This window comes from Oenanthe melanoleuca, chromosome 6 (assembly GCF_029582105.1).
Source record: "Oenanthe melanoleuca isolate GR-GAL-2019-014 chromosome 6, OMel1.0, whole genome shotgun sequence".
NCBI classification, from domain to species: Eukaryota; Metazoa; Chordata; class Aves; order Passeriformes; family Muscicapidae; genus Oenanthe; species Oenanthe melanoleuca.
Window position 1 is genome coordinate 20,240,093 of NC_079340.1, and position 26,638 is coordinate 20,266,730.

Genomic DNA, 26,638 nt, shown 5'->3' on the forward strand with positions numbered 1-26,638 from the left:
TCACATATAGTAGCTAGATATTATTTAAATACCAGGAATCATAGGCTTATAATCAAGGGAAGTTAAACCACAAAAGAGTCTGCAAGGTTAGTGCAGACTTTTCTTTCAAGCTACTAACTTCCCATTACCCATGCTGCCTATTGTCCCTGATCATGAGTGCACTATTTCTGTATGTTTGCAGCATAGTATTTTTCCCTGAAGTTCAGTCTGAAATCCAGGCACACTAGAGCTTGCCATGGCAGCATAGCCATTGCTCATGTATTCACTCCACTCTTTGGGAAACAATTCAAAGTACCAAATTACTTGTATGCACCACAGATTAGTTTCTCTCACTATAAATAAAAACAAGCCTTTGAATTATTTTTTCCTGGCTATATAGAAGCAGTTAGAACACACAATGTACTCTGAGGGAATATTTGTATAATACTGTCCATGCCTTATAAGAAATATTATATAGAAATTAATAGTGGAATTCCATGAAGTTCCAGCATTCCTGTCCAACTATTACTAAAGTTAGTTGAGTGGCTTAACTGCAAACAATGTACATACCACAACATGTTAGGCAGAACACTTATAGTTCTTATTGTTGCAATAAACTTAACTAATGGAACAGGTTAAGAATTCAGATCTGACGTAAGATTTGCTAATGCAACAAAAAGCTAGGTCTGGTAGGCTCAATTATACCCAAGGAAAATAGCTGAGCTTAGCAAAACCACATAATATCTAGTTTTCTAGGTCTACACTTAAAAAAAATATCAAAAGATCCTCTCTCAGACACTGACTCAACAGTAGTGTTTTTTTAACTCTTGCTGCTACAAAGCAGAAATTTTAAGAAAGTTGTCTTTAAAAATGAAAACTATAATCACATAAATTGAAACTATGTTTGGCAGAAACATTTCTTCATATGCTACGATGCAATGCCAAGAAAAGTATGTTTGTGACATAACATTTAGATCATGTAACATTCAGTACAAACTCTGAACCACCTATGTGTGTTCCATGCAGCCAGCTGTGGTATTAGGAAGTCAACTGCACTGTCAACAGTCACAGAGCACGAGGGGGTATCCAGGTGTTTCAAAGGAGGAAAAGGCTGCTGCCACGTTATGCCAATCTCTTCCTGTATATGCATATCTCTCTTAAATTTATCCTATGAATATCTACTCATGGAAAGTTCTGCCTTCAGGTTTTATGATTCTGGTATCACAGTAAGATTTTGTAGCCACATATCCAGGTTTCTAAGGAGTATTTCAACATGCTCCAGTCGAAGCACGCGTGTCTGCTGTGTGTGGTGAGAACACTCACAGGCTTGAGAAAGAAATGGGTGCTCCTACATTCCCTGCACAAATAGGCTGAATTGGCCATGAGGAGGAGAGAAAAAGCAACTTGTAACGCTACAGGTTAATACAGGAAAGCAGAGCTACTTCTTTCTCTTCCCTATTTCACAACAATATTAAAACCTCAGACGGGATGGAGAGTGCCATCTATGTGAAGATGCAGCAGAGGTGTGGTGCTGCCTTTCAGATCATTTCACCAACTGATTCACCACAACCCAAAACGTTGTGGGCCCTTGTAACCCTCACACAGAAACCTACTTTAGATACCTGAAGGTAACCCTGCTTTAATTGTTAGCAAAAAGTGTGGAAGATGAACCCCAGCTACAATTTTATGACAACAGAGGGTGTGCACTTTATTTTTTTTTATGTACCAGTAATAGATGGAATCAAGCTTTCCATCTTGTTTCTCAACTTGTTATTTAAAGATAGCTAGTTCAGACCAACATTCAGCCCTGACACCATTTAAACCAGTTTAGACTATTTCAGGTGGTAAATTGCAGACAATGAGGAAATTCCCTGCGTTCTTCCCCTGTCCATTGAGCCATCCACAGAGCTCTTGCCTGGGTTTAGGGTCCAGCCTGCTTGGCTTTCATCAGATGTGCCTGGTTGAGGAGCATAGGAGTCACTGCAGCTGTGTAAGTACACACCCCCACAACAATATTTCAACAATATGGAAAGAGTAGCTATCAATAAACTGCATTCCATCAAAATCAGCTTTACAAGGAATTATTCCAGTTTGCACGAATGTTTCTGGGAGAGTGAGAGAGACTTGAGAAGGGTCTATAAGTCTATATAGTATTGAGTGCTTAAGTAGGACTTATTTTAGGAAAATATATTTTTCAGTATTTCATTCTTATTTTTTTCAGAGGAGAAAAAGAATTCCATGTTACTTTAACTTGAAACAGAACTTCTTTTAACTATTCAGAAATACAAGAAGTAATGATGAAAGAGCCTTGAGGTGCCAACTGTACTAGCACATGAATCGAGACAAACTAAAAATACTTCAGCAATGGCCAGCTTCTGCTTTTTTCCTCTCCAACCCTGTATTTAACATTGTTCTCCTTCACTTAGGAACATTTCCCGTTTTCCAGTTCCCTCTATTCCACCAGTTCTTTCGAAGATTAGGAAATATTACAGAACTTAACTGCAAAAGCCATCTTCGCAGGACATTAAAGCATCAAGAAATTAATTAAGCTTTTCTAATTTGCATAAGACTCATACACCATAATGAGTCACACACGATTTCCTTACAGCTTTAAAAACAGACACTTTGAAGATATTCCTCTTTGCGCTGCAGGTGAAACCGACACACATTTTGCTTTGAAATCTGCGTTATCCACTCCAGCCCCGTGTTTACCTTCCGCACTCCCTGCAGCGCCCTGGCCACTGGACAAAACCGGGAAAAACTCTGGCTCTAAAACTTCTGCCAACTTCCCCGTGCCTCGGCAATCGCAGTCCCCCCGCACTCCGCTCGTCCAGCAGTTCCCGGAGGGCACCGCCAGCGGAGCAGCCCCTACCTGAACTTCTCCCCGGCCGGCACCGTCAGCCTGTTGAGCTTGTCCATGCCCGTGAGCGCTGCCCCGCCGGGACGCGCTGCCCTCGGCTCGGCACCTGCCGCCGCTTCTCCGGGCCGGGCTGGGCCGGGCTCTCTCTCCGCCGGGTCCCGCCGCGGCCGTGCCGCGCTGCTGGAGCCTCTCCCCGTCCCGTCCGGCCGCAGGCACCGGCAGGGGAGGGACCCGGCGTTCGGCCCGGCCCCGCCCCGCCCGGGGCGCGCACAGGTGGCCGCGGAGCCGGGAGGAGCCTTTGGGGAGCGGCGGCGCGGGCCGGGCTGATCCGGGACTCCCGCGGGGACGGGCGGGCTCACGGCGGGCTGAGGGGGCTCGGGGAGCTGAGGGGGCTCGAGGGGCTGAGGGGGCTCAAGGGGCTGAGGGCGGCTCAGGGGGGGCTGAGGGGGCTCGAGGGGGGCTGAGGGTGGCGCGGGCCCGGCCGCCCAAACCCAAAATCATCCTACAAACCATGTACTGGAAAGTATTAAACTAGGGAGCATTAATTTCAGTGGAAATAAGAAAAGGTAGTCATCAAAGAAGTCAGAGAAAAACCTTTGGGAAAGAAAATACACCCATCTTGTCAGTGATAGCAGCCAAACCCTGGATTTTGCTTAATTGTTTCTCTACAACTGGCTCTGTATGAAGATGCTTGTTCTGGTCTAGGGACATCATTTAACAGACAAGTCATCTGATCCTTTCTATGCTACAGGAGTGTTTTATCTACTCAGAAATTCAAAGTCAAACCAAAAATTGTCCTAACAGTAGGATATAGAGAACTGGAGCCCTGAAACAGGACAAATGTGGCAATTCACAGCAAATTTTGACCAAATGAAGATAGGATGCTCATAGTCTTTGTGACAGAGTTTGTTTCAACACGTCTGATTTTGACCGTGCCTCAGTGGCTCTGAAACAAACCAGAACATGCCCCAGAATAAAGCAGCATGTAGAAGGAAAGAGTTGGTGGAAAACAAACAGCAGAAAATAACAGAAGTATTTATTAGAGATATATTTAATGGAGAGAAAAAACCCAGGTTCCATTTCTGAACATCTTTATCCACATTCTTTATCAAATGATAAAGAAGTTGCTTTTAAAAATCTGTGAGCATAAATGGAGAATTATTGTGGGAGAGGATGAGAGACACCAACCCAGACTGAGCCACAGCACTTGAAGAGAAGGTTGTGTTGCAACAGACAGTGGCATTTAGAAAATCTATTCAAGCATTTAGAAGGCCTTTTTCAAAATTACAATGGCATTTTGAGCATCAAAAATCTGAACTAGAAATGCACGTATATTCTGTAAGTCATGCTCTCAAGGGACTTTACTGGCAAATCCTGCATACCTGCATTAGGTAATAGTGCCAGGAATTCATCACCTATCCTTTGCAGCCCTATAAAGGAAAATAAAGTTAGTGCTTATCTACATAATCACAAAAGTGCCAGTCAGTGTGGATGGAGGTTCTTAAAACATTAGATAAGAAAATACAATTTAGGTAAAAGGCTTTCAGTAGTGTTGCTGCAGAGAGCCGGTATTGTGGGAACACCTCTGCAAATGGCATCATCCAAGACTTCAAGATACATTCTTCTGGGACACCTTTATGCCCCACACCCCAGGGCCCTGTCCCTCAGCTGGGCAGGCTGGCCCAGGCTTCCAGGCCATGTCTCAGCAGGCAGCAGCACAATCCCCACTGCCCCAGATGTGTCAGGGAGCAGGGAGGTGACACAGGCATCCCTCAGAACAAATCCCCATCTACCCAAAACAGCCCATGTGGCTGGGGAGGAGAGTTGCTTGTTAACCATCACTATGGTCAAGATGCCACCCACGTAGTAAGAAAAATCCCAGTTCCTCTTTGGCCTTATCCAAATGAGTGTATTATGTCAAAGAGGGAGAGTTGCTGGGGTTACAGCTACAGAAATAGCATGACATTATGTTTGCTGTGTGGCTCAAACCTGCCACCGCCTCCAGGCTTTCCCAGGGCTCCTGAAGAGGAAGGCAAGGGGGTTTCCTGCAGTGGGAGTCAGTCAGCCCTGCCCCCACCTCCAGCCCGGACCCCCAGAGACACTATTTTGGGGTGATAAGTAAGGCTGGAGGGATGGAGAAACGCCTGCTCCTTGCCCTGTCCCTGGTGCAGGTCTGCAGAGCCACCCTGCCAGCTGGACACTGTAGTGTGTGTGTCCCTGTCCATATGGGCTGTACAAGTACACATGACCACAGACAGAATTGGTCCCAACATGGGCCAGTTCAGACTCTGCAAACTCCTGCTGGGAAAAAAGGAGAGACCTAGGTTTGGAGAGGCTCAGTCATGTCCTTCTTTAAGGCTTTTCTGCAGTGGTTTTCCTATGTTGTCGCACTCAAACCAGATTTCTCAGCACCGGGGCAGATGGCCAGATCGGCTGACTTGGAGGCAGACCAGAAAGAGCTAAGCAGGTACAAGTCTTGTGTAATGAAGAGTTTTTTAGGAGTAGCTTCTTGGCAGCAGTACCAGTCTAAGAAGTCACATGCCCTATTCTGCTCACCCTGTGCTGCACCCTCCACAAACATCTGTGCACCAAATCAAACCAAAGAACTGATGCAGTTAACAACCCCTTTTTTTTGTGATTTTTTTGCTAGATTGTAGTGGACTCCTTTCCCAGTCCACGTACAGCTACACAAACACAGGGGCTGGCAGATGACTGGGATGAGAAATCCTGTGTGAGTCAAAGTGTCACCGAGCCCTGAGCACTCAGGGACTGCCCTGAGTGTGACACATCAGCAGCCATCCCTTTCTGGGACCAGGGAGGTGACAGCACTGCAAGGACAGTGAAAACCTCTGCACTGAGCACTGCAGTTTTAAACCTGTAGCTTTGGTTGAGCCAGGAAGAAACAAGGCGAAAACAGCGCAATATTGCAGATGACAGATCCCAAAGATCCCAAAGGAAAACAGCCTGGGATTTCTGCGACAGCCAGGCAAGAGGCAGTTGTTGTGTAAGGAAAACCAGTGCAGGAGCCTACTGAGCAAATCTCGTATTCTGGTATGTGTTCAGATAAGTGGGAAGATTATATAAGCAAAAGGAAAAGTGACACAGTAATTTATTCATATCTGCATTCATTTTCTGTGTGAATTTAAACTAATTAAAAATTAATTTGACTTTCAAAATAACTTTTAGGGAGTAAAATTGTAAAGTTGACCAGTCTGCAAACAAATACAATGCAATGTGCGATTCCAGACTTGTTTATTACATGACATTCAACATTTTATTATTCCTTAAAGCCCACAAACTTAAAGCCCAAAAAAAGCAATTTGTATACTATAAGCCCGACCTAGAAAATACTGTATTCAAACATCAAGCAATTCCTACACTGAAAGCTCAGAGAGAAAAGCACCAGCCTGCCAAGATCACAATGACACTGTTATCAAAGACAAATATCTCATGGCAAGCTATTTCCCCAGAGTTACCTGCACTAACCAGGAAAGTCTATTTTGCTCCTTCAGTTTCACAAGAAAAAACTTGAGCCAGTACAATCTGGGGAGAAGAATTCCATGTGAAAACCTAACCAAGTGGCAATGAGAATGTCACCAAGAAATACCTTCGTGTGTCTCCAAAACATATTGTACTTATCAAAACATATTAACATGATGCAGATGTACAACTACTAGGTTGCTTCTGCAGAGAGGTCAAAGATACAGAAGGGGAGCAACAAGAGTCATCCTCCAATGGTGCAGAATTCAAATGAATCAGCTCTTCAGGATAAAGCCTGGATGTGAACAACTGCCCACACTGCCCCTCAGAAGTAACTGGGTGCCTCCAAAGTTCATCTTTATAGAGGAAAATATGGCTAAGCTTAAGACTGAGCAACAAGTCCCCGGCTTAGAGCTATCAGAGCCATAAAACACAGTGAGCTGCCTGCATCTTGGGTAGGAACAGCCTTGCTATGTCTCTGGAAGCATCAGGGTTTTCTGCCTTAGTTTAAAAGTAGGGTAAGAAACTTTTTTTCATTAGAGTTACATTCAAAATAATGGGAATAAGATGATGGTTTTCTCTCCTTTTACTGGGGAACCTCGAGAAAGGGAAAGTTCCCATGCAGCATGTTCCCACCTGGCACAAATTCAGCAGGAGTGCAGAGGAGCGGGGAGGAGGAGGGGAACCAGGTGCCTGCTCTCCCTGCAGCCGGCAAAGTCACCGGGTCAGGGCAGGTGACAGCGAGCGGGTCCGGCCCCTGCGAAGCTTCTAAATTTCAGTATAATATATCAGCTGTGCATATCTTCCTTCAAGATTCATAAGTTTTGATGCTAACAGCTTTCTATGGAGATAATTTTTGCCATTGTCTTAATGCAAGTTACAGATTATGACTGTGTGACATATTAGTCTAGGGAACCCAGGGGCTGGTTTGAGTTCCTGATCTGGGTTGATGCTTGAAGCATCCTGACTGCAGGTGGGGTGAGGCTCAGTGGTACAGCAGCATCTACCCTTAGCCTACTCTGCATGGCAAGAAATCCTAGGAACAGGAACATTTTCCAGGCAGGAGCTCTGGCACACAGGAGAGATGGGCAATCTAGCTGCAGGAAAGAGTGTGAAAAGTCCAAGCCAGGGTACAGGTACAGCCTTGGCTCTCATTTCTGAGCCTCTAGGGTTTTACACAGTTTAAAAAAAGCAGACAATTTGAAACTCTATCATATAGCACAAACATTTACCAATGAGAAGCTGAATAAAAAGATCTGCAAGAGATTAAAATAATTTACAGTAAATCTCTTTAATGTTTATTTTTGATGCTTTGAGGAGACAGTGCTGCATCAAAGTATCTCAATCTATGCATGACTATTCAAGAGGAAGCTACTTTTTACAGATTACATTAATGCTCATAGATACAGCCTAGTGACTTCAATGTATATAAAACTGCCAAGAAACCTGATTTGCAGTAAGCAATCAGTTTGATTATCAGGTTTCATTTTTATTCATGACATGACCATGTAAGACTTTTTCTCTCAGTCATGTTAGGAAACTCATTTCTTAACCCCTTCTCTATTAATGAAGTTTTCTCTCCAACATTATTAGAGGTGATTGGGCCAATTTTTTTTCTTAGAAGTACTCAGGAGTGAAGTATGCAACTGTTTTTTATATGAAAGAATCATTTGAGAGAATTTAATGTACAACCTTCTTTTGCCAAGTGTATTCTTTGATTTTGACTTCCCTACTTTTGGGTAATGTGGAGAATCACAGGATATTGCACAATTTGCTCCTTAAAAGACACGTTTGTGAGCTTTTGCTCACAATCCTGGAAATAGAGCAGCACTATAAGCTCTCCTGAGCAATACATAAAATAATTGATAATTCACTTCAAAATACCTGTCTGATTTTACTGTCTTGAGGTCATAGTATTTCACCTAGCCCAGAGGTACTTCGCCCTGCCCATATCTACAGGCTGTCATTAATCTCAGATTGATAATTGATTCAAAGACAGTATGTATTCAAATATGAAGAACTATATTTAAAAGATGCATCTACTGCTTGAGCTCTGAGCTACTGGATTAACACTAAAGAGAGAGCTCCAGCCATAGGAGCACTGTTATGTGAGTGTAGATATAACTGGTCAGTAACAGGAATTTGGCTTGATCACTCTGCATTCACATGAAAGTTAGGAAATGATTGCCACAGTTCTCTTTTTCACGGCTGTGGAGTGAAAATAGCCCAGACTGGTACCATCTACATCTGCATTGGAGGACAGCCTGAATGCAAACCGTGTGAATCTGAACTGGAATCTGTAGTTGTGTTTCAAGCTCAATTTTTTTCCTAACAGAATGTGCTGTTTGATAGTAGGTTGTATGTGTTTGATTTCTTCTGCTTTCAGAATATTCGTAGGAAGATGTGCAATGGGCTGTAGCGGTGAAGAGTGGAGGGGAAACAGAAAATTAGCAGTAGACTGTCACATGCTGCCTGTGAGGGTTTTGTGCTTGATCATATGGATCTGAATGCAAATTTGTGGTACTTTATACCAGGCCAGAAATGCACTTAAACTCTATTGTTTAAAACTACGTCAATTTAAACATAGCTTTTTGCCCCCTCTATTTCTATTTTGGTGACACACTGCCCACGTAACTTACTGTTCAGTGTCCCATAGCATGAGTTTATGGGACATGATTTCTCATGATATTCTCTATGTTTGCTACTTACTGATTGCTACAAACAGGTGAAACAGTTCTGCTTTTTGTTTAAAATTATATGTGTCTGTTTTTTTCCAACTAATCTATTTCAATGAATTTTTTTCCTTTCCCAGGATGCTTGTATGCTATTTTAAACTAGGAAACACTTCTTGTACAGGGAAAGTTACATGTGGCCTGTAGCTATGTCTTACCAGATGGGAAGAGGGTACATTTCTGACCCAAGTATTTTTACATAATACTGATTTTCAGAGGTTTTGGTCTTCTCACTGTGGATCAAATGGCTCAATGGGTTTGGCTCAACCCCAAATAGGTTGGTTTTGGAGGACTCCTATCAACTGCCCTAGAAATCTTAAAATTGTAATCCTTTATCATTTTGGATACCAAATGACATACTCAAAGCTGGTCTTACAGTAATAGGAGATGCATTTGAAAATGCAACTCTAAATTTTATTGAATGGGATTTAGGTTTGTCATTAGGCTCACTGGAGGAAACAGGTCATACATGTAGGCATGTACTGCAGGCAGAGATGTGAAAACAGTAAATTTAGTAGGATTTTCTCATGAAGAGTCTTCTGAGCAAACACATTTTAGCACCTGCTGAGAATGTGTGTTTTCTTTCTCTGGGGACTGTGCAAAAAGCTGCACTTCTGCTTTTCAGTTTTACTGTCATCTGTTTCATGTGCATACAGAAACACAAAATTTGCTCCTACAGACACACTAATTATTTAATGTCAGACTCAAAGCATTTGAGATCAGATTGTCTCAGAGGCAGTGACCTGTGTTGGAGCCAGCTGATACCCACAGCGACTCTTGGGAAGAGCTCTGCTTGTGCTGCAAACCTGATCCCCTTCCACCAGCCAAGAATCATTGCAGTGGAGGTAGCCCTAACTGGCCAGCTTGATCCTACTCTGAGCCTAACCACGGAAGGAAGGGTGTAGGGACACAGGGTTCTTTGCAGCCTGGCAAACCACGCTCGTTTCTGACTTTTCTACAGAGTTTGTATACCCTGCTCTCCCTCCTCACACTTGTTGCAGTAGGATTAAATTGTACCAGTCTGCTTTCCCATCCACCCTCCTGTTTGGGGAGTGGATTTACCCTGGGGGGTACCCAGGAGGCCTCCGTGGGAGCAGCTTGGGGTTTTGGGCCCTGGCACTGAGAATGAGGGAAGAATCAGAGGGAAGCAGTGGTTTGTGTCCTTCCGTTCAGCTGGAACCTTTCAACAGGAGCATCAGTCAGCATCCAGGCATGGATGATGAATGGTCTAAATATGTTTGTGTTCCTGCTGATGAAATTGCTCACACAGACAAAAGGCTGCACAAACTTCTAAAATTTCAAAGTGAAATGAATGTCTTGAAATAAGGTTATTTTTGTATAGTGCTGTAACACATACTACAATGCCTTCAGTATCTGGAAAATGCTGAAAAATGAAAAATTTTTAAACCACTTCTTTACTGCACTGCCTGTAACATACAGCCAAAGGGAAAGGGTTGGTGGGTGTGTTCTCTGGCACAGTTTGGTAATCTGCATTTCACTGACCTTGACCATAATTATGCTGTCTGAGCATTTTCGTATTCCTGCCTAAGAATGGGAAAAGTAATTTAGTCTATAGTATTTGTTTCTATCTGCTTAAGACTGCTCTCTCTTATTTCCTGGATAACTGGAATTGCCTGACTGTGTTCTGGGAGCAGAGATGTCACTGAACAGGAAAAGTTTCAAAAGTCTTTTTTACACAAAAATGTAGTGGATTTGAAATACCATCTTCCCCCAAAAAAACCCCAAAAAACCAACAAAACCACAATACCACCAAACCCAAACAAACAAACAAAACAAAACAACCCAGTAAAATAATCAGGGAGATGGGATACTTTCTAAAGAAAGAAATTATTATCTTAATAAGTATCAAACTACTATTTGAAATAATATCAAGGGGACGTTTTATGACCAAGGATGACGCTTTAATGGAATACTCTCTTCTGTTCAGAAAAATTGTTCAGACTTGTAACTGCAGCCATGACATTTTTCTGTTGTCTACAGCTGCAAATTTTATGGATTGTTGCTGAGGATATGTTTACACAGTTTGTAACTTTAATTGCATTAAGACCACAAAACTGTAGCAGATGAATTGGAGTTAAACACTATATCAGAGAGGGTTATTATTTTTATAGATCCTAATATGAAGCATTTATTGCTGTAGTACATAATTTAAAAGAGTTACTTTACAAGTTTGTGGTCATATGATCCTGCATCTTTCCACTCTCAGAAATATTGGGAGAAAAAGTTTATATTTAGTAACAAACACTGGATTTCAGAATAACTTCCCTCCAGATTTAAAATCCAAAAATTCTGACAAAAGTCAGAAATGAAAGAAGAAAGACAATACGACAAAAGTCTACATGTAAAGAAACACATATATGTAAATTTTAATATCCATTATACTCCACTGTATTATTTATAAACAATCTTCCCTTTTTTATTATAGTCTAATAGATAACAAGAGGGTCACTTTTGTGAGGAATTTACAATCTAAAATATTTTGTGATTGAAGAAACTTTCTGACTGTTTAGAAATAATATGCATAGGTGATAGCTGTAAAAGATTTTTAATTTTTGGTTATTAGTGAATTTTACCAACATCTGCAGCATGGATTTAGATATTTAACACCTTTCTCTGTATTGTAGCTATCTGTCTGGGCTTATGTCATACATTTGAAACAGTCCTGTTTGTTTCATCACTATGATGTTGAGTCAGGATTATGTTTATAAACAGACTGATGAGTGCAGACAAGTTTGCCATGCACTGTCTGTAATTTGAAACTACTCACAAGGGGTATGTTATTTGTATAGCTTTTGCTATAAAATGTTCATATTAGTTAGCAAATAGGAAGACAATATTGATGCAGTAGAGTCTTCCAGGAAGAAGTTATTGGTTTTTAAGGTATCTTTTTGTTAAACATTGTGATTTCTTTCAAGCTTAACCTTTCCTTGAGGTTGGTTAACTTTCATCATTCCATTCATGGGAGAATTGCTCTCTTTAAAAAAAAACAAAACTACTCAGAGTATCATGAGGCTTCTAAAGAAGTTATGGATTCCTATTATTATTCTCATTCCTGGTGGAACTGATACTACCTGAGTTGGATTGCACCATGTAATTTCATTTGTTTCAGGTGGTCTGTGGGTGTTACTCCAGCCCAGCAGTGATGTTGTGCTCACACATGTGTGGAGGCACCCACCCGTACCCATTCTCTCATTCTTCTCTTCCTTGAGCATCGGGTGCAGGCTGCTGTCACAAATGTCACCTGACACAGACCTCTGAACTGACCCAGAATTGCTTTGCTTTAAGAAAGCTGATGCACAGGGATGTCAGAGTAGAAAGAAATGCCATGGTAGAGGAATGATGTTTTGAGCTTGGTGTAGAGGGAGTTCTAAGGCTAAGCCTGGGTGTCTGCTGGAGCTGTGCCATGGGGCCGTGTTTCAAGATGTTCTTGGAGCATTGGTTATGAATGAACAGCACTTCAGATCTGTCCAGAAAGTGGCGCTTTCCCAGAAACGGGTGCTCCATCCTGTGGACTCTGCAAGGTACATGACAGGTATAGATGTATACAGATATGTTGGTTTTGTCTTAGGCTTGTTTGGGAGCATTTACATCTTTAATCCTGATGAATTTATTCCCATTGTTCATCATGATTGAAAGAGGATCTGAAGCTACAGTCATCGTAATGATGGTAGAAAAGTGTTGCTGGAAAGACCTCATCTGTAATGACTGTGGTCAGGAATTAGCAACATTTGTTATTTTGCACTGTTTACTTGGCTGCCTTTTTTATTTTTAAGGGAAAGCCCAATAAAATACCAATGCATGGAGGTATATGATACATAATTAATACTGCTTTTGGTTAAAAGCTGAAATTATTGAAATTTGTTTATCTGTAATTTTGAATAAATCCCTAGAAAGGAACAATCTAACAGAGAATACCTCTAAGACTACACATGTGAATCATACTTCTGTTTCTTTAAAAATAAAATGCTTAGAAATAATTGACTTTGGAACTCTTTTTCAGAGTGTATTTAATTCTATCTATTTGTGGGCTATATATGAACAGAAGTTGTACCAGTAATATAGAAGGAATATAGGTGCTAATTAATGTTGACATTCCAAGCAATACAAAGAATTCTTTTACTTCTGTATTCTCGAACTGTAGTGTCTATTATTTAAAGTAACAGTATGAATATGTCTAATATTCTCATGTATTTCTTCAGATTATTGCCTGAGCCAGAGGAATGAAATGAGGAACTAATATACTGATAAAGGTAATTAATTATATCAGCCAGATCAGTGATTTAGGAAAGGATTGATTATACTTATGCATGTATGTTAATTGAAATGGTAACATATTTTTAGCATATAGTCTGTATTCTGAGAGCTTGGTAAAATAATAAAAAGCCATGAAACTGTGCAGTGAGGAACTAAATAGGAGAAATGACAAAGCTGTGGTAGCAGGTGTCTGTCAAACTCAGTGCCAGAATTGTGAAGAAGAAACTGAGACCTAATGCTCTGTCAAGGATATCATTGGAGAGTACCTAAAATGTGCAATGGTAGTTGGTAGAGGAAAATGGAAAGCAGAAAAGCTAGTATAAGAACTGTAAAATACATAAAATCTCCTTTTCTTTTTCTTCCCAGAATTCTTGGCTATTAGAAACAGAAGGAGATTGTCAGGGTTTGAAAAATCAGACATGCCTTATGGAAGAATAAAATAAAATATTTTTAAAGATGGATTAGGTACTACTGTTCCATTATAATTTTTAGCAGCAGTCTCAGTCCAGATCAAAACAGATTTGGACAGAGAGACTGACTTGCCTTCCTACTATAGAGAATATTCTTTAATCCCTTTGTCCTCCAGGAGTTTGATAAAAAAACCTGCAAGATGTTGTCTGAGTAGTCCTAAACTGTAACATCCTGCAGGAAAGCTGCTGTTAGTGTGGCAGAAGACTCGCCATAGTCTGGCCTGAAAACAGTTCCCTTCTTCAAGAATTCAGAGCATATCAGAATTTTATTTCTAACAATTACAAACATTAAGACTGTAAAGTCGAAGTGTGTTTATACTGTATTTGAGGGGAGCATGGTGCTGGAGCTGGTGACAACAGACACAGAACAAGACGCAGAGCTACACCTTGAAACAAGAAATTTCTGGTCATGTGTAGCATCCATCAGAGCAGTGCTCCTGCTTCTGGCAGCTGAGCAGCTCCTGTGCTTGATGGTAACTGCTCAGCCCCTATACTGCACCCACTGCAAGCATATAGGTGCTCTGAGGCACTGAAAATGAGAAGGCCAGCATGAAGATGCTTGTGACTCATAATTTGATAAATATGTACATTATGGTACTGTCTGTACTTAGGTGGTTACAGGTGATCAATCCAGAGAGGCTCTCTGATGCCCTGAGTCATGTGTTGATGAGTGTCAGTGCATCTGCATGCAGTTATGCACAAGTGCTGCAAGGTAATCCTACATTCCTCCCATTGCTTGCTCTTGGAAAGGGACTTTATAAGGAAGGTCCTAATAAAAAGGTACTTATTTGCATGCTGAACACAATTTCTGCATGGGGCAAATCTTTGAAATACGTATTTTTGGCAAAGTTGTTAATTCTATTGGTTTCAGACAGTTGGGTTTCAGGTCTTGAATTCTGTTGCACAAGGGGCTGCTGTGGCATTCCTACGAAGTGCACTTCATCTTTTCCAGCCCAGCTGCACTGAGCAGCCTCCTCTGAAGCTGTTTCAAGTGTCTGGTTGCTGCAGCCCCAACTGTCTGGCTTGCAGCTGCATCTGACCCTCCTCTATGGTCCCTTAACTTCTCCTTGCAGCTCGTAACTTCTCTACTTTGCTTGTCTTGATGACCCCATTTATAAGTAATGCAGTTTTCATTGCTTAGTATAACCTCAAGCTGTTCTATTCTTATTTCTGAACTGAATAAAGTTTATATGATTTGGTTTAATACTTTCCTCCACTATCTTGGAAATAGTGCATAGACCACCTGACATCACAGCATAAATGTATGAACTAATGAATGAAGCTCTCCACGTGCTCATACAAAAGCAAAAAGTGGTTGTTTTCACTTTTTTTCACAGAGGCTAGAATGAAATGTCTCTACTGCAGAGAACACAAATATATGTCGATAACACACTGTAAAATAAATATTGTATTTCTTCCAAAAACTGAGAGGACTTCAGTTTGGGCACTTGGAGAAAAATGGACCTGGACATCTGTTCTGTTTTCTGCCCAGTATGTACTTGAGCTGGGGCACATGTGGAATTCTGCTAAAATGAGATTATAAATTAATAGCCCTTCACACTTCATTGCTTGAGTGAGCCAGAAGTTATTTTCTTCTGGTTTTGAGTCCCAGGTGCAGCACTTTCTGACTAACAAATATGATTCTCTAAAAGGGAAGAAGGACAAGTGATTTGAAACTGCAACAACCTCTTCTCTGTTGTCTGAGTACAGACATGTAATAGAGAAAAGGAAAGCACATCAACTGGCAGGGTGGAGGAAAAGGATCCTGTCCAGAAATAAGATGTTAGTGAAGAAGTGGTTTGTGATTTGGGCAACAGCTTCCATTTCTGGTCTTCATTTCTGGCTTTGTGTAGAAACCTAAGCAGGTCATTTGCATATGTATCCAAAGCAGATGACCCATTTCTTTGATTTTTGGTTCCCAAATCGAGTTGCTATGTGGCTGATATTTCATTTCTATTTAGGCAGGTCTAGGGTACTAACAAAGAGAAAGATTTCTACTTTCACAAAAACTTGGTGAGATGAAGCTGAATGATGCAGTCCCTCCACCTGGAAAAGCAGGGGCTTCATTCTCAGAGGCTGATCTACTCTTGCTCTTCAAAGAGGGCTGATAGATCTCTCCTCGGTCTCACTGTTATTAAAAAGTATCTCTGATCTATCTTGCTGAAGGTCCCTAAAAATAAGCATAGTTTCAATATTAAAGAAACACTTATAACTGTTACTCCACCCTGTCTAATGACATTCCATAGATGGCTGAGCATGGTAGAGCAGCATGAAAAGTGATTGGTATAGGTTCACTAATACTACAATTTTCTAATTTATAAATTGTCCTGAGCATTAATGAACATTACTGTTAATGTGTAATGGAGAATCATGGGGCTGAAGAAGAGGAGACTCTGGACACTTGTAGGCTTATACTGATTTATATGTTATTTATATATATATATATATATATGTGTGTGTGTGTGTGTGTGTGTGTGTATGTGTGTGTGTGTGTGTGTGTGTGTGTGTGTACATGTACATAATTCATCTGAAGCTGCAACATCTGTGCCTCTGTCATTTCCTAACTGGGATAGGGAGGACAAAATGTGCCAAGAAGATATTTGGACAGCTTGAAACTGGTTTTCATCATGGCATCAAGGGTGTTTGGGAGATAGTTTGGGATTTTCTCTGATATTTTCATACTTCATCAGTTCTTTGGTGACCTCCAGATAATATCCAGCTGATGTTTAATCTGTTTGAGAATGGGATTATTTTCAATAAGAAGGGAAAAAATTAATTTATTTTATTGGAGTTTCCTGATGCAATTTTCAAGAAAATGGAAAAATTCCCTCCAACACTGACAATATATCTTAACCCTGAGGCCTTCCTCAAAATTACAATAGTGATAATTCAGTCTAACTGTGGTATGTGCATAAATAAAACCTTTTTTTTAATATTCTTTCTGCTCAGCCCAGGGGCAGGAATATAGTACACAGAACCACAGGAATTAAACACTGCCAAGTCAGTTCCCACTTTAACCACACCTGCAGTACTGTAGCTCAGTAAAAACTGAACTGCCTCCTCTGCTCTTTGAAAAGAAGGAAGACCCCAGCAAATATCTGCATGTCAGGACTTCATCAGAGGATACAAACATATATATTTTGTGCAGTTTTATGTATTTTAAACTTTTGAGGGAACTGTTTTGCTACTATTTCTAGAATCTTTTTCAAAGACTGAACTACATTTTCCAGTGAATTCCAATGATTCCTGTATACAGATACCTGTTTTCTCTCTATTTGGCATATTCTGCCAAATGTAATTTCTAGCTACATCTTTATGCTCCTTAGTTGTGAGGGGGCCTCTCCTCATCCTTGAGTAACTGATGTCATTGCAAAAGTCTCCATTGCTCATGGCAGGATGGAAGAGGCACTGCTGTAATGCAAGTGTCCATTGCCTCCTTTCTGCTGCAGAAGTGTAATATTTTCTGCTGCTGTAAAAGATGGCATTGTTTTGCTGAAAAAAATTTCCTAGATCCTCCTGTGAACAGGAGAATATCCAGAATTCATTCTAATCTTCAGGCAGTGGATGCCTCTGTAAGTATTTGATACCTGGGTAGACTTTCTATGCTAAAAATGATTATATAATAAAAATAATAAAAATGGGATTTGAGGTAAAATTCAGATACCTTTTTTTTTCCTTTGGAATGTTTATAGTGTCCTATAGTATGTTTCTGTAACACTAGAGTTATGTACTGGAAACCTGTTCTGGTCTCTTATAGATATAATTTTTTTACTGGGAGGTCTCACTGTATAAAGAGGTATTTTCTGAATTTCCAGCCCTAGGCTTCTGCAGTTTTGGGAATAAGTGGAGTTTTTTTAGTGATATTTAAGCTACAACAAAACCTAAGGGAAGAAAGGAACCAAGTCTACATATTTAGACATAAAACATTCAGCCTGAGTCAGGACTGGTATTTAAAGGATATAGGGTAATAAGGAAACATTATGGTATATCCCAAGGATAGGGGAAAAATCTTTCCTGCTTACTAATAGAAATCATCTACTGCCTTTGCTTTTCAGCCCAAAGTTTTCTATGGAGTGGGGAAAGTCTAAATGCAGATTGTCTGAACAAGACAAGATTTCTGTACTCTTGGATCTTGCTTAGAGAGACAGCAAAAGCTCTTTAACTTTTTTTTTTTTAAGAAACAGCCTGGTTGTCGTAGAAATCTCATTAATTTTATTAGTATTTTTATTAGGAATTGAAGTGAATAAAAGTGTTGATGTCTGTGTAAAAGCCGAAAAGTGAATTTTCCACGTTAAGTTGTTTACCTTCCTAATAAAGAAATAAAAGGGAGTGGAGAGGGGAGAACAAAAAAGTGTTAATGTGTAACATTTCTAGCTCTTGCAGTTTGAACTAGGCAAGTTCAGACGTCTCAAGTGGAACACCTCAGCATTACAAAGGTACTTTCCTGGTATGTAACAGCTCTTACAACTGAGAATTTATTCATATGATTCAGGAAAAGACATTCCCTATTCTTGGAAGGCAAGGATGGAAAATTTCAGTAGGGAGTTCTTAAAAATTATGATCAAATCAAATAAAAAAGATGTTAGAAACTAATCTAGAAATCACTCATAATTAATGAATACTTACTTGATTTAAGAATAGCTATTTTTTCTGCATATGCTGTAAATTCCTGGGGAATAAAGTAATAACATTTTTCACAGAGGTGAAAATTGATAGATGTTTATTTCAAAGGAGATCAAATGCTGCCCACACCATAATTAAACAGAACTTGTAATTATGTGTTCTGCAGCTCAGCTCACTTATTACCCAGGATCTTCCATAACTGTGTGTTGCTATATACAAATGGTAAACTCAAGACTTGACATCTCAGACTGATTCACAGGTGAGGATTTCTTGCTTACCTGGAAATCTGTCACAGTCAGAACAGGCTTCTGAATTTGCATGTGATAGAAAGTACTGACTTTTTGATGAAAGATTTCAGTCCTGATTTTGTAAAGTAGTCCCCAGAGCTCCCAAGCTGAGAGCAAAATTTATTCTGAGTTTGATCTGGGATGAATTTCTAATCACATTAGCTATAAAGGCAGCCTCTTAATTTCACGGTCCCTGGGAAAATGAAACTTGCGTAAGCTGAAAGCATGATGAAAAACCTTCTGCATAAACATCTGATACTGTAAGTCTTGGAATATCTACACTGAGGTGATGGAGCTGTAATTACATTTCTTTCTTGAGATATGCTTCCAAAGTTTGGATGTTTGTAATTGAGTTATTGCCTATATGCTGGGTTTTGCAATATACAGTTATAAATACCAATCTTATTTGCACAGCAAGACAGCATGTTTGGAAAGGCCTTAAGTTCCAGTATTCTTGTATATCTGTGGTATGAAGTTGATTATGCTACCTGCACTCTCTTAAAAAGTGCTCCTGAATGTAGCATGGTGTTTTTCAATATAGTGTTCTCCCTGGCAGAAATGTCAGCACTGTCTAAACGAGCCCATGACTGTCAGTGGGATGTTTGAAACTGCTCTCATGGGAAGTATCTGGAAAGTGCAGTTGTACTGGCATTCTTGAGAGTGAGCTAGTTCAGTGTTTTGGGTGATCTCAGGCTTTCAGGGTCAGAGTTTATCAACTGAGTCTGCTATGTGGAGGGAAAAATACAGCGGTGCTTGTGCAGGAGGAAAGGCTTTAAGCAAGGCTTGAGATTTCAACATGCTGTCGGGATTTCTGAAAACATGTAAACCTGTGAGAGCAGTTTGTTGCACAACCCTGGCAGCTCCAGAGAGGGTTTGGACAAGTGACTCAGTACTCTGCTGTCCTGTGTTTTAAAGCAGCATCTATCTTCTGATATTGTTTAGCAAGTGGGGAAAAAAATCTTTCATTATTGCATTTCAGGGGTAGGGCAAGATACTAGTAGAGTCTGCACCTTGGTAATTTCAACTTAATATCCAGTAGTTGCTCAGAAACAATTTGAGTAGACCTGTGGCTTTAAGTGTAGGTGGGAACTGGTTTATATAGGGCTGTCATTAGGTTGTCAAAGCCAACATTGACATTATAAACCCAACAGAATATAGTAAGAGACTTCATGAGAAGTGAAGTGCAAAAAAAAGTTTACTTAAGGGTATCAAAACAGAATTACTATGATAAACTCTTCCAGATAAACCATTTTGTCTTTTCTCCCAGGTAATTTTTTCCTCTTAGAGAACAATGGTACTGGCTGGAGGGAAAAGAGTCTTGCACTAAGTTAGTGGAGGTGTTTGATGCACAGGGCAGGGAGGCACGCCCAAGCACGGCTGCAGATTGTTCCTGGTACCCCTGTCATGAGATGTCCCAGCAGAATGGGGGATAACTATGTGTTTTAGCTCAAAGAGCACTTATAGCCTTGTAGACTCAAAATCTTGTGGAAAACAGGAATACCAAGTGTTGAACTAGAGTGGGAATGGCAAAGAGCTTTTGCTGGTGGTCAAAGAAGTTAACTCCTGCCTGATGAAGCCTCATAAGGAAACTTTCATAAAGGCAGAGACCTGAAAACCTGGCCACTGCCAGGAGAAACACAGGATTTCAGTCTCACCTTGTCTGGCAATTATTCATTTTATGTTTTTCTGTGCTTAGTGTTTTGGTTCATTGGGAATTACTGCTGCGTGAACGTGCTTGAACAGGCCAGTTCTGTCTTAGATGGGTCAATGTAGACTGTCTCCAGTTAAATTGTGAGTGGTAGAAACTCAGGTAGTTTTTGCAATAGCAAGTAGCACAATGTAAGAGTAACAGATTTTAGATTGGAAATTGGTGCTAAGGATATGACATCCACACTGTGAATTTATGGAATTTTAATGCTATGGACAACAGAATTCATATGGCAAAACACTTTTGTTATTCCAATATACAATTGGAGGATTCAAAGCTTGAATGCTCACATGAGTAGAGTGCAACTCTTGACCTCAGTTCCATATATTTCTGTTTGTCCCAATATTGTAGTAGATCAGATTCATATATGTAAGAAACAGAAAATGTATCCTTGGTTGACTTTATAATTATTCTCTCTATATTTTCTCTCAAAATGATGTCCTGCTAGACTAAAGTGCTTTGCAAGGAAGTCCTTTGATTTTTTTACTCATCTAGTTAATTATTAAATTAAACCCATAAATATTAAATATTTTCCAATATTTATCTATGCTCTCAATTAATTCAGTAGGAATAGGAATTCTTTAGGTAAAAATGCCTTCAAGTTTATCCAGTTTCTTACCAATAGAGGGGAATTCAGAAGACAATTTGTAAATAGATCAATGTTTTCCCAGCTAGTGGGGGAGGGGAAAGATACATGGAATAATACATGGAATAATAACAACCATTAGGTGAAGAACAGCAATACACTGCTGAAGTCTTCTTGGTTTCATTGGCTCATCGAGAAAATTCTCTAATATTATTTCTCTGTAGTACTACAAGAGAAATAATATATTTGAACATTAAGGATATCCTTTGGAATGAACTTGATTTGTCACAAGTTATATGAAGGCATTTCTCAACTGTTATATATATATTTGCTTATTCAGTACTGTATTTAAATTCTATGTAAATTACTTTCAACATAGCACTTTGTTAAACTGATCACTTAAATTAATCCCTAAGTAGCTGATAAACCAATTCTGAAAACTTGACCACAAATACAATACAAGCAAAGAGCCTTTATGCTCTGGAATAAATTGAATTTGTACTTTTACTAATATTATGGTTGTCCCTTTCTGTTCTGAGGAAGAATAACAGCCAGCATTCTATTGCAGAAGACTTTCCTGCCAGCTGATCTGAGCCACAGCTCTTGCAAAAATTCCAGGATCCTAATCCTGAGGAAGTCCCACCCCCATCAATTAATGTTAAAGTTCACACAAGCAGGAGGTTTCAATTCTCATTTTCCTGATTTATTAACAGAGCAACTGTCAGAGTACAAGTGCATTTGTCATTCAATGGGGAAATGGAAAATAATGAGACACTCACGGCTGGTGCATTGTTTTGAATCTGCTCAGCTCATAATCTGATGCATTCTGAAAAGAGAGAAAACAGGTTTTAGAGTTTACATGGAGATCATTTTAATCAAGAGCAATTAATGAAGTGAAATACATGATATTTTAAAAAGTGAATGAGGGAAAGACCTGAAAAAACAGTATTTAGTTTTGTAGCTACATGCTTGTGTCATCTTAGTTAATGCTTAACTTTTTGTTATTGGCCTGTTTTAACATTTGTAGAAAGCTGGTAGCACACACTGCATTGCTAAACTGGAATTTTACCGGGCATGTGGCAGATTAAATTAGGCTGGTTAATGAATCATTCAAGAAGTGATAAGCAAGCCATTTAATATGGTCTCTTCACCACAGAATTTCTTTGCATTTTTTCCCTCAAATCAGCAGATTAGTATAACAATGGCTGAGTGGAAGATACTTTAACAATGGTTGGGATATTATTAACCTCATGTTTGGTCTGCTCTTGTTCTAAAGTTCTGCATGACTTCTCAACCCATGAAAGCCTGGTGATGAAAAAGAAATAGGATTTGTAGTGTTCTACCTTGGCACATAAAGTGCCCATTCTAGTGCTGAACAAGCTAATTCAGGTACTGGAAACAGTTTCACCAAATTATTTCAGTAGTTTGTGTAGCTCTATATACCTTTCACCTCAATGTCAACAAGGACTTCATGCACTACTTTTAATGTTCAAGCTAATGCGCTGCTTGCAGTCAAACTTCTTAAGTCAGAGTTTTAAATTAGTCTAAATTAAACCTTTTTTTTTTTTTTTTTAATCTATGGGGTTTCCTTCAGTGCAAAATTTCTGGTGAAGACCAAAAAGTGAAGTCTCTGGATTGTACCAGGACCAAAGTTTGTGATTGCATGTTTTCAGTCCAGAAACCATCTAATGCTAAAATGCCCCCTTTTTCAGCATAGGTTTCAGCAGAGGATAGGTCAGGCTGAAAACATGTCCATTTAATAGATGCAATTCTAACTTTCCATCTATTTTTGTGTTGAGAAGAGCAAATTAATTTATTTCCTGACACATCCTAGGCATACCTATAGTGGATGTGAAATCTCTGCAATAGATACTTTCCAGTGAACTCAGTGATACTGAGTTCACTGTAGTATGACTGATGTTTTCCCAGGTCTGTTTTTTTCTGAATAATGTTCCAGCCATCAGTCCCAAACCAAACTATTTTGCCTTTTCTCTCACCATCTCATCAGCATGATAGATGGGTTTGTATCAGGCATACAAATGGAGACACTAAGTGTATGAGAGAATATCAGGTTTAGAACATATACATTCTCAGAGAAAACCTATTTCGTCAGTCTATATTTAAATTCCAGTGAATCTCTGCATTTCTTTGACATTTTTGTTGTGAAAATATGCCATTTCAGACAGTAGAGAAGCCCCTACATTTAATACTTAGCCTGTAATTATACTGTAATAAAAAGCAGCTGCATATCTACATGTAGTGGGTATGGTAATTAGCAGATGATCCAACAGATCTAGAAATCACCAAATTCCTGAGGAAATTTAAACCTGTATTGAGCTGTGTGATTGCCATACAGGCCCATCTGGGCTGGTTTGGCTTCATCAGCTGCAGTGGTGACTCACCAAATTGCTTCTGCATATCAATGACTGCCAGGAGTAGGGCTATTTCCTCATGCTTCTTGCACTTTTTAAGTAAGAAGAGGAGTGGGAGGTAGCTATGCTTCTTTGTTACAAGGGTTTGGTTCTTGCTTGCTCCCTTTTTTTTGCAATTAGAGTATTGAAACCTTTACTTGTGCATGTAAAGATGGCTAGGGTATAACGGCTTGGGAATTTCAGAGAAATATCTTGTGTAACTTTCAGTCCTCTCAAGATGCTGTTTGCAGGAATGTGCTGCCTAAGCACAGCTGCCTGTCCATTTGGGAAAGTGCTGTGTGTATGATTCAGATCAGGCACTTTTTAAACTTGCAATGGAGTTTGGTAGAGAAGGGAGCTATGGATCTAAGAAATTCTCTTATTGAGGAATGCTTTATTGAGAGAGTTCTAACTTATTTCTCCTCCCACAGGACAATCCTCAATGAGGGGATCAAGCTATATCTCACTGGGGTTTGAGATGAGGTGATTGATATCTATGAGTCCAGCTGAATGCTTTTTTTTTTTTTCCCCTTTGGTAAAATGCACTATTGATTGAAACTAAGGGCTGCTGCTGCTCTTTAGCAGCAGAATTCTGGTCCTAGGAAAAAGTATAAAAATATCTTGCAAACTCAACACTTCTGAAATTGCATGGTAGCTTCTGTAGGAAGATGACTAATGCTTCCAGGTTTTAATTAACCGTTGCTTCTGTTGTTGGTTATGATATACGTTGTTAGTGATTCATATTGGCATGAATGGAATAAGTTGCAAATGAATGTGTGTGATAAAGAAGAAGTTAAAGTAGTTTCTTTCCTGGAGGGATTTGAGTTGCCAAATATACAGTGAGGAATTAAAGGGACAGATTGTTCTTTAGTTTTTTGGTTGTTGGTTTTTTTTTTTTTTTTTGTGTTTGGTTTGTTGTTTTGTTTGTTTGTTTTGGTTTTAATGTTTACAGTTTTATATTAGAGCACAATTTAGAAAGCATATAAAAAAATCTGTTCTCTTCAAGCCTGCTGTTGATTTCCTTATTTCTACTGGCTGCTTCATTCACCCGACATCAATGTTTTCAGTAACTCACTTACTTCAGTAGCTCAGAGTAACCAAAATTCCTAGCTTGCAGATCAAGCCAACCAGCTTTGTTCTGCAGAGAGCATCCTGGAGCGAGAGAAATGCTGTAGTAGAGCAAGTGCTTGAGGTGTGTCTTTTACTCCTTTACTTGCAGAAGCATGTCTTGGACCTGAGCCTATCCTGCTGCAGCTGCTTGCCACCATGGTGCTGACAAAGGAAATGCCTTGCATCAAAAGCAAAGAGAAGGTACCATCTGTACAATCAGTGGGCTGAGTGAGATTTAGGGCATTTTGCAGTCCTGAGGATACCTGGTAGGCGGATAACTGATAGTGAGTGTGTGTAGGAAGGTAAAGGGAATGGGGCAAAATGTTGCAATGCAATATATTATATTATTTTTCATGTAGCATAAATGACACCCTCATCTGCCCCAGGCATAGCACTTCTCCAAGGAAGGCTTCTAAGTTGTGAACATTGCTGTCAGCAGTCATGGGACTTGATGTGTTTTGGATTCTGTGTTTGCCTCGGAGTTTTTCTGCCGTGCTTTTACAGTTGCTGAGATTGCTGTGCGAGGGAATGGTTTCGATGGAGTTGCTGCCTAAGAGAAGTTTTCTAGTGTCTTTGGAGAAGACTATTGATAGAATTGATTGCATCATACAGTGTTTTCAACTCTGTTTTGAAGTTCACTGAACTACATCTTTCCCCCTCCTTACTTTCCAGCCCTTTCTGGTAGGTAAGCACTTGTATGAGATGGTTACAGCTGCAGGTGCAAAGAATACTTTGAGCAGCCCAGGACAGCTGTGAAGGATCAGTAGGAGCTTGAAAATGTCAGATTTTGATGTGAATGAGGGTGAGGAGATTTCTTTGACAGGATAAACAAACATAGTGTGATGCTAGCTAAACTGTCAATATCTGGCAGTAAGCTTCATGTAAGGTGACAGCCTTGTCATTACCTTATAAAAATTCAGAGCTACATTCTGTAACATTGCCAGTTCTGAGCATGGACAGCTTTGGAGATGTTTGTTGCTTTTTGTGTGTGTATACATATATTTGAATGTAATAATGTATAATGAGTTTGACTTCCTCCTAATTTTCTTTGGGGAGAAGGAGTAATGAGAGATTTACTTGACAAAAAGTAATTCCATTTTGTTGCTATAAAGTAAATGTATAATATAGAAGTTCTGTATTCAGTATGACTAAGTTTATGTTAAGACTTGTTAATGAAAACTGTTCTTAAGAAAAATGCCTGAAAAGAGCCCTTTAGAGTGAGAGATTAGGAGGAATCTACAGCTACATTTTTGACTTTTGAGAGACAGAGATTTGAAGTATAAATAAAAGCTATCTACATTTAGGCAGTCAAAACAGGTAAAAATCTGAAAAATAATAAAATTGTAATAAACCATATCAATGATATCCCTTATTAACTGGCATGGCAGCCTATCTGTAATTACTTTGACATTTCTTAATAAAAAATGTAATGGCTTTTCTTAGTAAAAGTATCCTTATGGAATATAAAATATCTCTGGGGAATAAAAGTAAGATTTCAGTGCTGGCCTCTAGAGAGAGAACCTGAGATACAGACTTTTGTTAGTGATATCTGGCAAAAACTGCCAGTGTCTCAGACTGTGTAAATAATGGAATAAACACAGAGCGGAATTTTTTTTCTCTAATAAAGGAGAGCTATGCCCCAAGGGGCTGAGGAAGAAGTGGAGAGAGGGTGAATAAAATGTGAGATACTTAAAATTAAAAGTCAGTTCAGAAAGAACCCCATAATGGAGAGCCATTTCTATTGTGAACGGGGAGTTACTATTTTTAAGGGAATTGGCCATTTTAAAGTGTGTAAAACTGACATCTAGTGGTAGCAATAGCACTTTGTGTGCAAAGTGGCTTTACAGTGAAACCAGTTTGCAGAGCAGATTAACATGTTGTAACTATATCACATACTAGAATTGCAATTCTCTGTACTTTATCTGGGTGTTACAGAGCTTTTCAAACTAAATCTTCCTTCTTTTAGCAATCTCTCACTTAAACAATGCTGGGTTTTGAGTCATCTTTCTGAATGCATGGCCTTGTGCTAGAGAACTGATGAACAGTTTCATTAGAGGAGAAAAGGTTGAAAGGGGCATGAGGGTTAGAAAAAGGTGGGGGTAAGAGTTACAGAACTT

At 39.7% G+C, this 26,638-nt stretch overlaps 1 protein-coding gene across 8 annotated transcripts in view; it reads right to left on the reverse strand.

The window, feature by feature from the left end:
* The window catches only part of BLNK (B cell linker), a 92,422-nt gene that overhangs the window by 39,802 nt on the left and 25,982 nt on the right, over positions 1-26,638 (reverse strand). For 5 of the 8 annotated variants that reach the window (XM_056494389.1, XM_056494387.1, XM_056494388.1 and 2 more), the window contains exon 3: positions 21,780-21,826. In XM_056494389.1, the coding sequence (XP_056350364.1) occupies positions 21,780-21,826 (47 nt within the window). Of the gene's footprint in view, positions 1-2,851; positions 3,088-21,779; positions 21,827-26,638 lie in introns of those variants that run through there. The other 3 variants (XM_056494394.1, XM_056494391.1, XM_056494393.1) reach the window with 1 other exon arrangement.